At 42.4% G+C, this 15,129-nt stretch overlaps 3 protein-coding genes across 3 annotated transcripts; all 3 read left to right on the top strand.

The window, feature by feature from the left end:
* Positions 1-210: 210 nt before the first annotated feature.
* LOC133736346 (senescence-specific cysteine protease SAG39-like) lies at positions 211-1,582 on the top strand. The gene is made up of 2 exons (XM_062163803.1): positions 211-685; positions 789-1,582. The coding sequence occupies exons 1-2, from the start codon at positions 256-258 to the stop codon at positions 1,379-1,381; spliced, it is 1,023 nt and encodes a 340-aa protein (XP_062019787.1). The 5' UTR covers positions 211-255; the 3' UTR covers positions 1,382-1,582.
* A 9,777-nt stretch (positions 1,583-11,359) lies between these two features.
* Positions 11,360-13,429, top strand: LOC133741051 (3-hydroxy-3-methylglutaryl-coenzyme A reductase 1-like). Its single transcript, XM_062168986.1, has one exon. The coding sequence runs from the start codon at positions 11,507-11,509 to the stop codon at positions 13,232-13,234; it is 1,728 nt and encodes a 575-aa protein (XP_062024970.1). The 5' UTR covers positions 11,360-11,506; the 3' UTR covers positions 13,235-13,429.
* Positions 13,430-13,573: 144 nt separating this feature from the next.
* Positions 13,574-14,978, top strand: LOC133741052 (non-functional NADPH-dependent codeinone reductase 2-like). Its single transcript, XM_062168987.1, has one exon. The coding sequence runs from the start codon at positions 13,615-13,617 to the stop codon at positions 14,827-14,829; it is 1,215 nt and encodes a 404-aa protein (XP_062024971.1). The 5' UTR covers positions 13,574-13,614; the 3' UTR covers positions 14,830-14,978.
* The last annotated feature ends 151 nt before the right edge of the window (positions 14,979-15,129 follow it).

Here is a 15,129-nt window from a genome sequence, read left to right as displayed (position 1 = left end):
AAACAAAACACTAGCATTTTGTAGGAACAATTAACCAGGTGATTTGGCTAGTAATTTGTCCTGACATCAAATTATATTGATAGACAATAAGTCGATATCAGAACATTTTATGGGGCACAAATATTGCAGATCGATCAACTTTTGGGGCACGGAGATAACACAGCAAGGCCATTCCTTTTCTCTATATAAACTCAGCAGTAGACCCCTTCATTATATACCTTCTCATTAATATACTTCATCATATCCTAGCCTGTGATGGAGTTCATCAACCAGAGCAAATGTATCTGTTTGGCCTTGATCCTCATGTTGGGGGCTTGGTCTTCTGAAGCCACTTCTCGCAGCCTGCAAGATGCATTAATGTATGGGAGATACGAGCAATGGATGACTCGTTACGGACGCGTATACAGCAATATTGATGAGAAGGAGAGGCGCTTCAAGATATTCAAGGAAAATGTAGCATTTATAGAATCTTCCAAGGACGAAGCAAACAAACCTTACAAACTAAGTGTCAATGGATTTGCAGACCTTACAAATGAAGAGTTCACAGCCTCAAGAAATCGATTTAAGGCTCATGAATGTTCCACAAAGACCACTTCTTTCAAATATGCAAATGCTACTGTGCCAGCAACAATGGACTGGAGACAGAAAGGAGCTGTTACCCCGATCAAGGACCAAGGCCAATGTGGTAATGAATCTTCTACTGATTTTTATTTAGAGATCAGGCTCTCTACAGCTCCCCTTATAGACTTTAAATGCTTTCTATTCTGACTGCCATCAATTTGCTACAGGTTGCTGTTGGGCGTTCTCAGCAGTGGGAGCCATGGAAGGAATTACTCAACTCACAACTGGTAAACTGATTTCCTTGTCCGAGCAAGAGCTAGTTGACTGTGATGTTAATGGTGAAGACCAAGGCTGTGAGGGTGGCCTCATGGATGATGCCTTTCAGTTCATCAATCAAAACCATGGACTGAGCACCGAGGCCAATTATCCCTACACAGGTGTTGATGGTACATGCAATGCCAAGAAGGAAGCAAACCATGCAGCCTCGATAACTGGCCACGAAGATGTGCCTGCAAACAGTGAAAGCGCCCTACTTAATGCTGTTGCTAATCAACCTATTTCTGTTGCCATTGATGCCAGCGGATCTGATTTCCAATTCTATTCAAGTGGTGTTTTCACAGGAACATGCGGAACGAGTCTAGACCATGGTGTCACCGCTGTTGGTTATGGTGTCAGCGATGATGGGACTAAGTATTGGTTGGTGAATAACTCATGGGGAGCAGAATGGGGTGAACAAGGGTACATAAGAATGCAAAGAGATGTTGATGCACCGGAAGGCCTCTGTGGTATTGCTATGGAAGCCTCTTATCCCACTGCATAACATACCAACAAATGAGATCATTGCCTAGTACCCTTCTAGGTATACAGTATGATATGTACATGAACTTGTGGTTGTAATACGTATGTACGTAAAACTACCATATCTGTAACTGTAACTCCGTAAGATATTAGCAAGTCTTATTCAGACAAAAATGGTGGATCTTTTCTCTGTTTAGTTGAATTATACGTCTTTTCTCTCTTAGTCTCTTGCACTAAAGAACCCCTTGTCCTGCAAACACCTAATTCTCTGCTGCGTGTTTGCACAGCGTCCTCAGGGTTGTGCAAGCCTATTTTGTGGTCGACCACCGTGAACGCTGGCGCACTGAGTTCTTTTGCTCGCCCTATTGCTGTGTCTTCCATCTCTAAAAGTTTTCAGACCTTGAATATCCCTCTTCATCCTTCAATATACAATTTGTGCACGAAAAGAAAAGATCAGAAATCTAAAGTAGACACTTGATTAAAAGGAGAAAATCTAAGATTTTCTCCTTTTAATCAACTTTTTCTTATCTTGTTAACATTTTCTTATCTTGAATGAGGGACTAACTGAAACATTCTGTTAACATTGTAGATAAGAAATACCACCACTAGATGAATGTGAATAAGTAAGTGATAATATTAGTGCATTAACACTTAATCAAACAACGGCATAAGGATTAATTAAGAAAGAACATGCACATGTGCAAAAGTTTATGACATCTCTCTTTTCTGTCAAGCTGAATGCACAATGATCAATTTTTGTTAAATGCGTGTGAAGCTGTTGGTGAATGCATAATGAAGATACCCACATCTGTATATTTTTTTTCATGGTACAATCTACTTGTTTATTATATGTCTGATAATAGAAAGAATCTAGTCACTCAAATAATAGAAAATTATTTGTACTGTTTAAGGACAAGCAAAATTGACAGAGAGAGAGAGGGAATAGAGATTCAAGTGTGTGTTTCATTTCATTCAATAGGAGGTATTTATAGGGATACATTTGAAGTAAATAATGATACAACTTGATGGCATCTTCATTTGTAGCCTTCCATTGTGGCATCTCCATTTGCAGCTCCACATTGTGGTTTGTGATGATGATTGCCACACTTGTTCCCCATTGGCATAAAGCTTGACTCACAAGTCACTATACCTATGCTATTCACTCAAATACTTATCTTATACATGACATAGACATTTTATATAATGAACAATACAACATGTTTCATATATACTACAACACTCCCCCTTGGATATTTCATGTCGATAGTATTTGTCTAAGCCGTGCGCTTCGAAATTGCCTCGTTAAAAACCTTGCCAAGTAATAAAACCCTGTGGGAAAAAACAACCTTGGTCGAAGGAGAAAAAGAGTGCAACGCGCATTAAGTGTGGAGTATGTTTCTAGATACTCCCCCTGATTTATTCTCCCCCTGAAGATCATGGGAGTTCGGATAACCTTCTTAATCCGATGCTCTTCACATGCTTCTCGAAAGGGCTTTTTGGTAGCGACTTAGTAAATAAGTCCGCTACATTATCCTCTGATCGGATTTGATTTACTTCAATGTTTAGAAGTGTTTGCTGTTGCTGATTGTAGAAGAATTTCGGTGATATATGTTTAGTATTGTCACCCTTGATGAAACCTAATTTCATTTGCTCAATACAAGCTGCATTATCTTCATAAATGCATGTAGGTTTATCTGTGGTAAACTTCAAACCACAAGTTCCTCGAATGTGTCTATTTATAGACCTTAGCCATATGCATTCACGCACAGCTTCATGTAGAGCAATAATCTCTACATGATTTGAGGAAGTAGCGACAAGGGTTTGTTTTGTAGATCTCCAAGATATCGCCGTGCTTCCCATGGTAAAGACATAACCTGTTTGGGAGCGACCTTTATGGGGGTCAGAGAGATACCCCGCATCAGCAAATCCCATCAAAACATTATTTTTATTTTGATGGAGGGGAGGAGGAGAACGTCGGTCACCATTGATGGTGTCGCCGGCGTCTACATTACGGAAGGTGGCTTTTTGCCTCATGGGGTCTGATCTCATGCTTCCGTCTTTTCTTTTCTCTTTGTAGGGATAAAACAAGCCCATATCAATCGTACCCTTTAAGTATCGAAAGATTGTCTTTATGCCAATCCAATGGCGGCGTGTTGGCGCAGAACTATGTCGAGCTAACAAGTTCACTGCGAATGAGATATCCGGTCTTGTGCATTGAGCTAAATACAATAATGCGCCTATCGCACTTAGATAGGGTACTTCAGCCTCTAATAATTCTTCGTCCTCATCCCTTGGACGAAACGGATCTTTTGTGGGCTCAAGACTTCGGCCGATCATGGGAGTACTTACAGGCTTTGCTTTATCTTCATTAAAGCGCCTTAGTAATTTTTGAGTATATGCTGACTGATGGATCATAATCCCATCACTACGGTGCTCGAGTTCTATTCCGAGGCAAAACCGTGTTTTCCCAAGATCTTTCATCTCAAACTCGGATTCCAAATATTTAGCAGTTTCTTTTAACTCATCTAGAGTTCCAATTAGGTTCATGTCATCGACATAAACTGCTACAATTGCAAATCCGGAACTTGTTCTTTTAATGAACACGCAAGGGCATATTTCGTTGTTAACATATCCCTTTCCAATCAAGTAGTCACTTAGACGGTTATACCACATCCGTCCGGATTGTTTCAATCCATATAGTGAGCGTCTTAATTTTATTGAAAACGCGCTCCGTGGTTTAGAACCACTTGATTTTGGTAATTGAAGTCCATCAGGAACCTTCATATATATCTCTGAATCTAGATCCCCATAGAGATATGCTGTAACCACATCCATAAGCTGCATGTCAAGTTTTTCGGAAACTACCAAACTGACAAGGTAGCGGAACGTTATAACGTCCATTACGGGAGAGTATGTCTCCTCGTAGTCGATTCCAGGGCGTTGTGAGAAACCTTGTGCCACAAGGCGGGCTTTATATCTCATCACCTCATTTTTCTCATTACGCTTTCTAACAAAGACCCATTTATGGCCAACAGGCTTTATATTTGGTGGTGTCAGCATTATAGACCCAAATACCTGTCTCTTTGTTAGTGAATCCAATTCAGTCTGGATCGCATTTTTCCATTTAGGCCAATCCGCTCTTCGTTGACATTCTTCAACAGAGCGAGGCTCGATATCATCATATTCTATGATTCCTTTTGCAACATGATATGCAAACGCATCATCAATTGCCATAGAATTTCTATCCATCATCTCATGTACACTATTGTAATTTATGGAGATTTCTCTATTCTCTGGAGTTGGTTCTGACATTGGAGCGTCCCCCAATGATGTCTCTTGGACATAACCATAATCCGGAGTATTCTCGTGAGATGGATTATTCATATCTATGATTAATGGATTATTTTGTGCCAAACTCGCTTTCTTTCTTGGGCGAGAATCCATCGAACCTATAGGTCTCCCGCGCTTCCTGGCAGGAGCCATGGGCCTAGCCAATGTGTCACCCATAGAGGGAACGTTGGCGCCATTCTCATGTATTTTTGAGATGGCATTATGTCTTTTAGGGACATCAATCCTTGCAGGTATATTTGCAGCAGGTATGTGTGATCTCGTCACTTTAGCGATATCAGAAAACGCATCAGGCATCGATTCTGCTACGTTCTGAAGATCGAGAATTCTCTGCACTTCTTTTTCAGATTGTGCGGTTCGGGGATCAAGATGGGACAAAGTGGGGACAAACCACGACAATTCCTGTCCTTTTTGATGAACATTAGTGTTCATGTCTCCCCCTAAAGGCGGGAAGACTGTCTCATCAAAGTGACAATCCGCAAATCTAGCGGTAAATAGATCACCTGTCAAGGGTTCTATGTAGCGGATTATGGTTGGAGAGTCATAGCCAACATAAAGGCCTAATCGTCTTTGAGGACCCATTTTAGTGCGCTGTGGTGGCGCAATTGGCACATAGACTGCACATCCAAATATGCGTAAATGTGAGATATTAGGCTCATACCCAGTTACCATCTGGGACGCAGAAAAAGGTTGGGTGGCAGTGGGCCTTAGACGAATAAGCACAGCTGCGTGTAATATTGCATAGCTCCAAGCAGAAATAGGGAGATTGGTGCGCATAACCAATGCCCTAGCAATCATTTGAAGTCTTTTAATGGCAGCTTCTGCGAGACCATTTTGGGTATGTACATGAGGGACAGGATGTTCAACCTCGATCCCAATGGACATGCAATAATCATCAAAAGTTTTTGATGTAAATTCCCCAGCATTGTCAAGACGAATTGACTTAATAGGATGATCAGGGTGGTGAGCCCTTAACTTAATGATTTGTGCTAGGAGTTTAGCAAATGCAGCATTTCTTGTGGATAAGAGCATGACATGTGACCAACGTGTCGATGCATCAACCAACACCATAAAATATCTAAATGGTCCGCAAGTTGGATGTATAGATCCACAGATATCACCTTGTATTCTTTGCAAGAATGGTATATTTTCTTTAATGTCTTTTGCATAGGATGGTCTCGATCCTACTTTTGCTAAAGAGCAAGCTTTGCAAAACGAATGATATGCTTCAGAAGTAATTCTTTGAACCTTTCTTTGGTTCGTACTTCCTTTTGTTTTAAAGAATGGATGTCCGTGTGAAGTTTTTAATATACGGAGCATCATATCTCGACCTGGGTGTCCCAAACGGTCGTGCCAAAGTTTGTATGTGTCGGAATCCCATAAATTTTCATTCATGACATGGTTGGATTCAATGACTCTAATAGTGGTTGCGTACAATCCACTAGAGCGACACATGAGTTTCTCTAATACTCGTGTATTTCCGTAGTTATTAGAGGTGATGTAAAGGAACTCTTGTCCATTCTCACAATGTGTTTTCACATGAAAATCATTGGCTCTTATATCTTTAAAACTTAATAGGGTTCTTCCAGCCCTTGGAGCATATAAAGCTTCGGCGACATTAATATTTGTGCCATTCGGCAATAGAAATTGAGCTGGTCCACGACCATGAATCAATTGAGATGGTCCTGCCATCGTGGTCACTGAAGATTGACTAGGAGTCATCCATAAGAATAATTGCCTATGTCGTAATATAGTATGTGTGGTGCCACTATCAAGAAGGCATTCCAATTCTCCCGAAGACATACTGAAAAAATAAAGTTCGGAATATTAACACATGTCAATGACATTGATAATGCGATACTTTATTAATAGGGAAAATAGTCAATGATTACATCAAAGTTTCCAAAGTTTATTCCAATATAAAATTAAACTTTATACAAATTGTAATTGCTCAATCCGTTTGGTAATTCCAATAAAATATGACCAGGTAAGTAGAGAGATGTTGGTGGAGCGAGGCTCGCTTAAATACCCCGATCTCAATTACTTGCCTAGACATCATACTTCATTGGGTACGCCACATGAGAAAGAGTCAATTCAATTGTTATTTGACTAAGGCACATTTGCCGTTTTATTGGAAAATAGAAAAGACTATTTTAATCAAAGTCTGCGGCATCCTCGTGCTTTTCATTTTCAGCTTTGAAGTCTTTTATGGTGAGAATAACATCTTCACCATCTTCTTCTTCAGCAAGGTGAGCTTCTTGCTCCCTCATTTCCCTGTACTCCTTGTAGCGTGCAGCTAGTTGAGTACTTGCTTGGCATTGCTTAAACCAATGCTCGATTGATCCACACCTATGACACACGTCATTGTGGTTGACTTTCTTTATTTGAGGTGCACGTTGTGGATATTCCCTAGGCGGGTTGTTGCTGCTACTACCACGGCGTATTATGCGACCTCCACGGCCCACAGTGTTACGGCCCATGGTGTTGTTATATTCTCTTTTCCCACGTGTGGAATTGCCACCACGTGTGCCCGCTCCAAAGTTGCGGTTTCCTTCCTTATTGGGGCGGTTGTATGGACCCATTCGTCCGTCATGTCCCCTGTTATTAGGGTATACATGCCCCTTATTAGTAGGGTACCGCTCCTTGCGCCCTTTCTTGGGTGCATTATAATTTGCCTCATGAACGCTTTTGGTTCCTACGGGCCTTGAATTATAATTCTTCACAAGGATATTGTCGTGCTTCTCAGACACCAACAAAATATTGATAAGCTCATTGAACTTCGTAAGTCGTCCAGCATTAAATTCAGTGCGATATTGCTTTGATAGTATAATTGCTGCGACGGGGAAGGTGGAGAGAGTCTTCTCAATTAGCTCTTCTTCTGTGAGAGGTTTTCCACAGAACTTCAGCATGGCTTTTAGCCGAAGAGCTTCTGAATTGTATTCAGCAACAGACTTGAAGTCGGAGAAGCGTATATTGTTCCATTGAAACTTCAAGTCAGGGAGGAGGGAATCTTGGATATTATCAAAGCGTTCTTCTAGCGCTACCCATAGGTCCCTTGCATCTTTGATGGACATATACTCTAATCTGAGTGCTCTGTCCATATGGCGTCGCATCAAGATAATTGCTTGTGCATGCTTTATGGGTGTTCGTTGGAACACAAGGCCCGCGTTTGGTGCCTGGATTATGGGCAATATCCCTTTTGATGTGAGATGGTTCTCAACGTCAGTTTTCCAACTATGGTAATCCGAACCAGTTGAGTCAAGGATTTGAAATTCGAGTCTAGGTTCATTCGACATCCTTGAAATATAAGAAGAAAAAGATGTATTAGTTTCGGAGTTTAAAACTTCCACGAAAAACTAAAACAATAAGATTTCCGAGCTATGCTACCAAGAAATCAATTTCCAAGAATATTTGGATTAGACCGAAACAATGATGTTTAATAGGGTCATAAGTCGATGCTTGCGGACGCTCTTAGTCCGAATATTATGAACACTCTTAGTTCATTGACTACGAACGCTCTTAGTTCGTTTAGCGTGAATTTTTATAATTCCGCTTTTTAATTGTAAGTTCCCAAAAAGAAAAAGGAGGAGAAAAATAAATAAAAACTCAAAAGCGGGAACTTTTAGTAAAGAATACCTTGAAATAGTGTTGTCGGAAATGACCGAAAAAGTTACCCAAAAGTTGCCGGAAAAGTCACCGGAAAATGGCCGGAAAAGTCGCCGGAAAAGTTGTAGAAAAGTCGCCGGAAAAGTTGTCGAAAAGTCGCCGGAAAAGTGTCCGGAGAGTGGCCGGAAAAGTTGCCGGAGAAGTGGCCGGAAAGTGGCCGGAGAGTTGCCGGAAAGTTACTCGACAGATCTGTCGACAGCTGCTCGGCAGATGGCTCGGCAGCTGCTGCGCAGGTCCTCGGCGGGTGCTCGGCAGCTGCTGCACAGGTGCTCGGCAGCTGCTGCGCAGGGGCTTCGGCAGGACTCGGCAGGTGCTGCGCAGGGGTCTCGGCAGGTCTCAGCAGCTGCTCGGCAGCACTTCGGCAGGGGCTCGGCAGCACTTCGGCAAGTCTCGACAGCACTTCGGCAGGGGCTCGGCAGGACTCGGCAGTTCTCGGCAGCTGCTCGGCAGGGGCTCGGCAGTTCTCGGCAGCTGCTCGGCAGGGGCTCGGCAGGACTCGGCAGGTCTCGGCAGCTGCTCGGCAGCACTTCGGCAGGACTCGACAGCGGTCCGGCAGCGGTTCAATTTTTCCGGTGGCCGGTTCAGGCGGTTTCCGGCCGGTTCTGGAGGTTCTAAAACCGGTTCTGGGCTTCTTGGATCAAGGGCTTTGATATGAGCTAGGGTTTGGAGGTTTTTTGTTGGTTTGGAAAAATGACTTCGATCGGATTTTGAACTCCTCTACTCTTTTCAATTTCGATTCTAATTCTAGAGCAATTTCGTGCTGATAACGTGTTTAAGGACAAGCAAAATTGACAGAGAGAGAGAGGGAATAGAGATTCAAGTGTGTGTTTCATTTCATTCAATAGGAGGTATTTATAGGGATACATTTGAAGTAAATAATGATACAACTTGATGGCATCTTCATTTGTAGCCTTCCATTGTGGCATCTCCATTTGCAGCTCCACATTGTGGTTTGTGATGATGATTGCCACACTTGTTCCCCATTGGCATAAAGCTTGACTCACAAGTCACTATACCTATGCTATTCACTCAAATACTTATCTTATACATGACATAGACATTTTATATAATGAACAATACAACATGTTTCATATATACTACAACATGTACCTAATAGTTGAATATGATATAATACTTTTAGAGCTATTGAACTGTAATGCTCTTGTTTAAGTATATCAGATCCTTTCAATATATGTTTCCAGTCTAAACTTAAATCAGAAACTATATATGACTTATAGGTATCCATTGCTCTCTCTGGAGTTTAAAGGTTGCCAAATTTTGTTTGCCTAACTTCGATCTAAGTTTGCGAACACGACTGTTTATGCTTTGGTTGGCCACCCATGACTCTAAAAAAATATGTGGAGGACATATTATTGATTACTTGCAAAAGCACATGCTAATGAATCTTTCAAATCTGTTGAAGCTATCTGTTCAAGCTTGAACAGATTTGAATTACATTTTTTTCTCATCTTGTTATATTTCTTTTTTATTGATCAAGAAATAAAAATGATCAAGGACCTTTGTAGTGATTGAGGAGGTCAAAGACCAAGAAATGAGTTCTTATAGGTTAGCTCATGTATCTGCACTCCTCCAGAAAGAAAATCAAAAACAAAAAAAGGGGGTCATTTATGTTTTCTAAGAAGAAGAGAGGATTAAAAATCGTAGTGATTATATTTTCTTAAACCTCTAAGAAATAAAATAAGAAAGATATAAGGGTTAAAAATCACCTCGAAATATGTAATTACATGTATAGTGTTATGACTCATATTAAAACTTTTCTTACTGACTTTTGGGAAGCTAATAACATCTCAATATGGTCTTTCAGAAGAAAACAAACAACTATGATTGGCGGTCGACCTCCTTCACTTAATTACTACAAACTAAATTTTGATGGATCAGTTAATAGCGATGGTAAAGCTTCCGCTGGTTTCATCATTAGAGGTCAAAATGGAATTGTCATTTGTGCAAGTTCGATTCCTATTGGCTTTGCTTCAGTTCTTCAAGCAGAGTCGATTGGATTGAAGACCGGCTTACTCTGGGCGAGTCGACTCTAAATACCAAATCTTCAAGTTGAAGGTGACTCCTTATTACTAATTAAGATGATCAATCATATCTACAAGGTGCCGTGGAGAATCTTCACTCTATTGGAGGATATCAATCATCTTTCTGCTCATTTTATCAATATTTTCTTCACTCATGTTTACCGAGAGGTAAATATGGTTGTTGACCATTTTGCTCATTTAGGTCAGACTTTATCTCAAAATAGTATTTAGTGTAGTCAGTTTCCTTCTTCTGTCCATTATCTGTTACACTTTGACCAATGTTTTGTATATGATCCCACGGGAATCTGCTTTGTATATGATCCCACGGGAATAATGTATTTATCCTTCCAAAAAAAAATGTATAGTGTTATTTTCTCACTGAAATCAATAATATATGGTGTTAAAAACAACGAAGAATGATATAAAATGAAAAATCCAAACTGATAACCTTTCATTAGTGAGTAGAAGGGTTTCAACTACTAAGAACGTCAACAATCAATTATACGAGTCATTTTGGTCAATACTTCACCACAGTAAAAATTTTATTTTTACTTCAAATAAACTTTTCTGAACCATAGCCAACTTTGTTACATTCCCGGAGTTGGAAGCTCACCTCGATGGCAGTCATGGCACACCACATGCGTGCAACAGAGTCTTGATGTCGTTAAACACCGTTGCCCTCCTCGTTCTGACAACCTAGTTGTTTAATATTGTGTTAGTTTGAAGACGACACAATTATAAACCGCAAATACATGACCCCTCTACCCCATCATAAGCTGGCTTTCACTACAGACAATCTGGCCTAGCCTGGCTCCCATAACCACCCACCACCACAAATCAACAAAGTTGGAGATGAAGAGAAGAAAAAGGAAGAGACATATCACATGGTGGAGTAAGAAAAAGCCAGGAAATAGCTCCCACCCAATAAACAACGCCTGTACGTGTTCATTTGACCTAAATCAGTCAAACCGTAACTCAACCCTGACCACCTTCTCTATATAATAAATTGCACCCAAAACCCTTCACACCACCATTCAATCCCTCCTCCTTTTCCGATCCGATCTCCGATCGTCCGATCCCGGCGCATTGAGATGGAGCACGCTACCGGCAAGGGAGGCAACAAGCCCGTGAAAACGAAAGTCAAGTTCGTCGACGATGAGGAAACCAAAGTCGTCAAGGCCTCCGACGCCTTGCCTCTGCCGCTCTACCTCACCAACGCCGTCTTCTTCACTCTCTTCTTCTCCGTCGCCTACTTCTTGCTCACCAGCTGGCGTGAGAAGATCCGTTCCAACACGCCTCTCCACATCCTCAATCTCTCTGAGCTCGTCTCCATTTTGGTCTTGGTTGCGTCCTTCGTCTACCTCCTCGGCTTCTTCGGCATCGATTTCGTTCAGACCCCAGCTCTCAAGGACGAAGAAGAAGAAGAGGAAGACATTATTGTCCACGAGGATGCTCGCATAGTCCCTTGCGGCCAAGCCCTCGAGATTGCCCCAATTGCTTCCGCTAAAGTTACCCAGAAGGTGTCTTATGAAAAGCCAGCCATCGAGACCCCGCCACCAACTGCAGAAGATGAGGAGATTATCAAGGCTGTGGTGGCTGGAACCATTCCTTCATACTCACTCGAGACGAAGCTCGGCGATTGCAAGAGGGCAGCTTCTATTAGGCGGGAGGCTTTGCAGAGAGTTACAGGCAAGTCTTTGGAGGGTTTGCCTTTGGAGGGCTTTGATTACGAGTCCATTTTGGGTCAATGCTGTGAAATGCCAGTTGGGTATATCACCATTCCTGTTGGGATTGCTGGGCCTCTTATGCTCGATGGAAGAGAATTCTCAGTCCCCATGGCCACCACTGAAGGTTGCTTGGTGGCTAGTACCAACCGTGGTTGCAAAGCTATCAACTTGTCCGGTGGGGCTTCAAGTGTGCTTTTGAAGGATGGAATGACCAGAGCACCTGTTGTCAGATTCAACTCTGCTAAGAGAGCGGCTGAGTTGAAGTTCTTCATGGAAGATCCCGACAATTACGAAACCATCTCTATGGTTTTCAACAAATCAAGCAGATTTGGTAGGCTTCAGACCATCAAGTGTGCAGTTGCTGGGAAGAACCTGTACATGAGATTCTGCTGCAGTACCGGTGATGCTATGGGGATGAACATGGTCTCTAAAGGTGTTCAAAACGTTCTTGATTTCCTCCAGAATGACTTCCCTGACATGGATGTCATTGGCATTTCTGGTAACTACTGCTCAGACAAAAAGCCTGCTGCTGTTAACTGGATTGAAGGCCGTGGCAAATCTGTGGTTTGCGAGGCTGTTATCAAGGGAGGCATAGTGACGAAGGTGTTGAAAACCAATGTGGCGGCCTTGGTGGAGCTTAACATGCTCAAGAATCTTACTGGTTCTGCAATTGCTGGTGCCCTTGGTGGTTTCAATGCACATGCCAGTAACATTGTTTCAGCAGTCTACCTAGCCACTGGTCAAGATCCAGCTCAGAACATCGAGAGTTCTCACTGTATCACCATGATGGAAGCCATCAATGATGCCAAGGATCTTCACGTCTCAGTGACCATGCCTTCTATTGAGGTCGGCACAGTAGGAGGAGGCACCCAACTGGCATCGCAGTCGGCTTGCTTGAACTTGCTCGGAGTGAAGGGTGCCAACAGAGAGGCACCAGGATCCAACGCAAGGCAGTTGGCGAGTGTTGTAGCTGGTGCTGTTCTTGCTGGAGAGCTGTCTCTCATGTCTGCCATTGCGGCTGGACAACTTGTTAAGAGCCACATGAAATACAACAGATCTAGCAAAGATGTCACAGCTGTTGCTTCCGCATAAGATCTTCAAGATGCCGACGTTTAAAAGCCTTGAGAGTAGATGGCTCTTAGGCAAAGCTTCCTGCAGAAGTTAGATCTAGCTGAGGGGGCCTCTGTTCAGAGGCCCCCTGCATTCTTTATTGTCTTTTCCTTTGTAAATTTTTGCATCTCCTGTTAGTACATTGGAACTCAATTTGAAAAACAACTGTTCTTCGTATTTGGTAAACTATGCAAAAACCCTGTTGTGGTTCCTTTCAAACATTATTAAGCTTGACTCTTCTGGGAATGTACATGTGAAGGGGTCCCTCGGCAATGAGAAGTTGAGAACTCACATTTAAGTAACTAGAATTATGCATGGTACATATTTTTCATTCAGTTAATGTGCAGTAAACCTGTAATCAAATGCTGATGTTTCATTTCATAACTGTCTGCACAAAACCAAGTAACCAACTACAGATACTCGTTGTAAAGCCCAGTAACCACACTTGGGTCCCTCCTAGACTGGCATACATGAGCAATGACGTAACTTCCCAAGTAGAAGAATCAAGAGAGTTCCACTTCCATCCAATATTCTCTCCTTTGTCTATAAACCCACGAACGATCTTAATCCCTCAGCTCACCAAAAAGAAGGCAAAATCGATCGAGATGGCAGCAACCCAAATCCCAGTGGTGGTTCTTGAATCCTCCGATGGCCGCAGGACCATGCCTGTGCTTGGCTTCGGCACAGCATCCGACAATTCACAACCAGAAGTTTTGATAGAAGCTGTTCTCGAGGCCATCAAGCTCGGTTACCGCCACTTCGACACGGCTTCCCTGTACGGCTCGGAGCAGAGTCTGGGAGTAGCCATAGCCCAAGCACTCAAACTCGGCCTCGTGGCTTCTCGAGACGAGCTCTTCATTACTTCCAAGCTTTGGCCTAATGATGCTCACCCTGATTTGGTTCTTCCTGCTCTCAACAAATCCCTTGAGAATCTTCAATTGGATTACCTTGATCTGTATCTGATCCACTGGCCCATCAGTGCCACGCCTGGGAAATTGAGTCACTCTCTCGAGGAAAAGGACCAAATGCCGATGGACTTCAAGGGTGTGTGGGCAGCCATGGAAGAAGCTCAGAGACGTGGCCTCACCAAATCCATTGGAATCAGTAATTTCTCTACCAAAAAGACTCAGAATTTGCTCTCTTTTGCTACCATTCCTCCTTCAGTCAATCAAGTTGAGATGAGCCCATTTTGGCAACAAAAGAAGCTCAGAGAATTTTGCAAAGCCAATGGTGTAGTTGTGACTGCCTTCTCCCCATTGGGTGCCATAGGAACCAGTTGGGGTACCAATCATGTTCTCGAAAGCAAAGTGCTTAATGAAATCGCTGAGGCTCGGGGAAAGACTGTTGCTCAGGTCTGCATTAGATGGGTTTATCAGGTAGGAGCAACACTTGCAGTCAAGAGCTACAACAAGGAGAGGTTGAAGCAGAATATGCAGGTGTTCGACTGGGAACTAACACAAGAGGATCTTGACAAGATCAGTCAAATCCCACAGCGCAAAATGATGCTTCGAGAAGAGATGGTGACGGCTACTGGCCCATACAAGTCCCTTGATGAGTTATGGGACGGAGAGTATTAACTCTACATTGTTTGAAAATGCATGTTTATTTGTATCAAAATAAGGGTGCCAGCTAGGTCATCATGTATCCATGGCACGCATTGTGTAAGACTTTTGTTCGATTCTGGAAACGTAATAGCGTATTGCTTGGTTTTATTCCAAAAACACTACATATACTCTTGAGTATATAGATATAGAGATTACTAGCATATCAGATCGTACATTCTTCAAAAGACAGGTAAAGGGGGGGGGAAAAGAGGTGGGAAACCCAGCCTTGGTATATACTACAAAATTTAATAGAAATGGATGATATGGCTCTGT

This window comes from Rosa rugosa, chromosome 3 (genome assembly GCF_958449725.1).
Source record: "Rosa rugosa chromosome 3, drRosRugo1.1, whole genome shotgun sequence".
Taxonomy (NCBI): domain Eukaryota; kingdom Viridiplantae; phylum Streptophyta; class Magnoliopsida; order Rosales; family Rosaceae; genus Rosa; species Rosa rugosa.
Note: the sequence above shows the minus strand (reverse complement) of the source record. Positions and strands in the feature narration are given on the sequence as shown.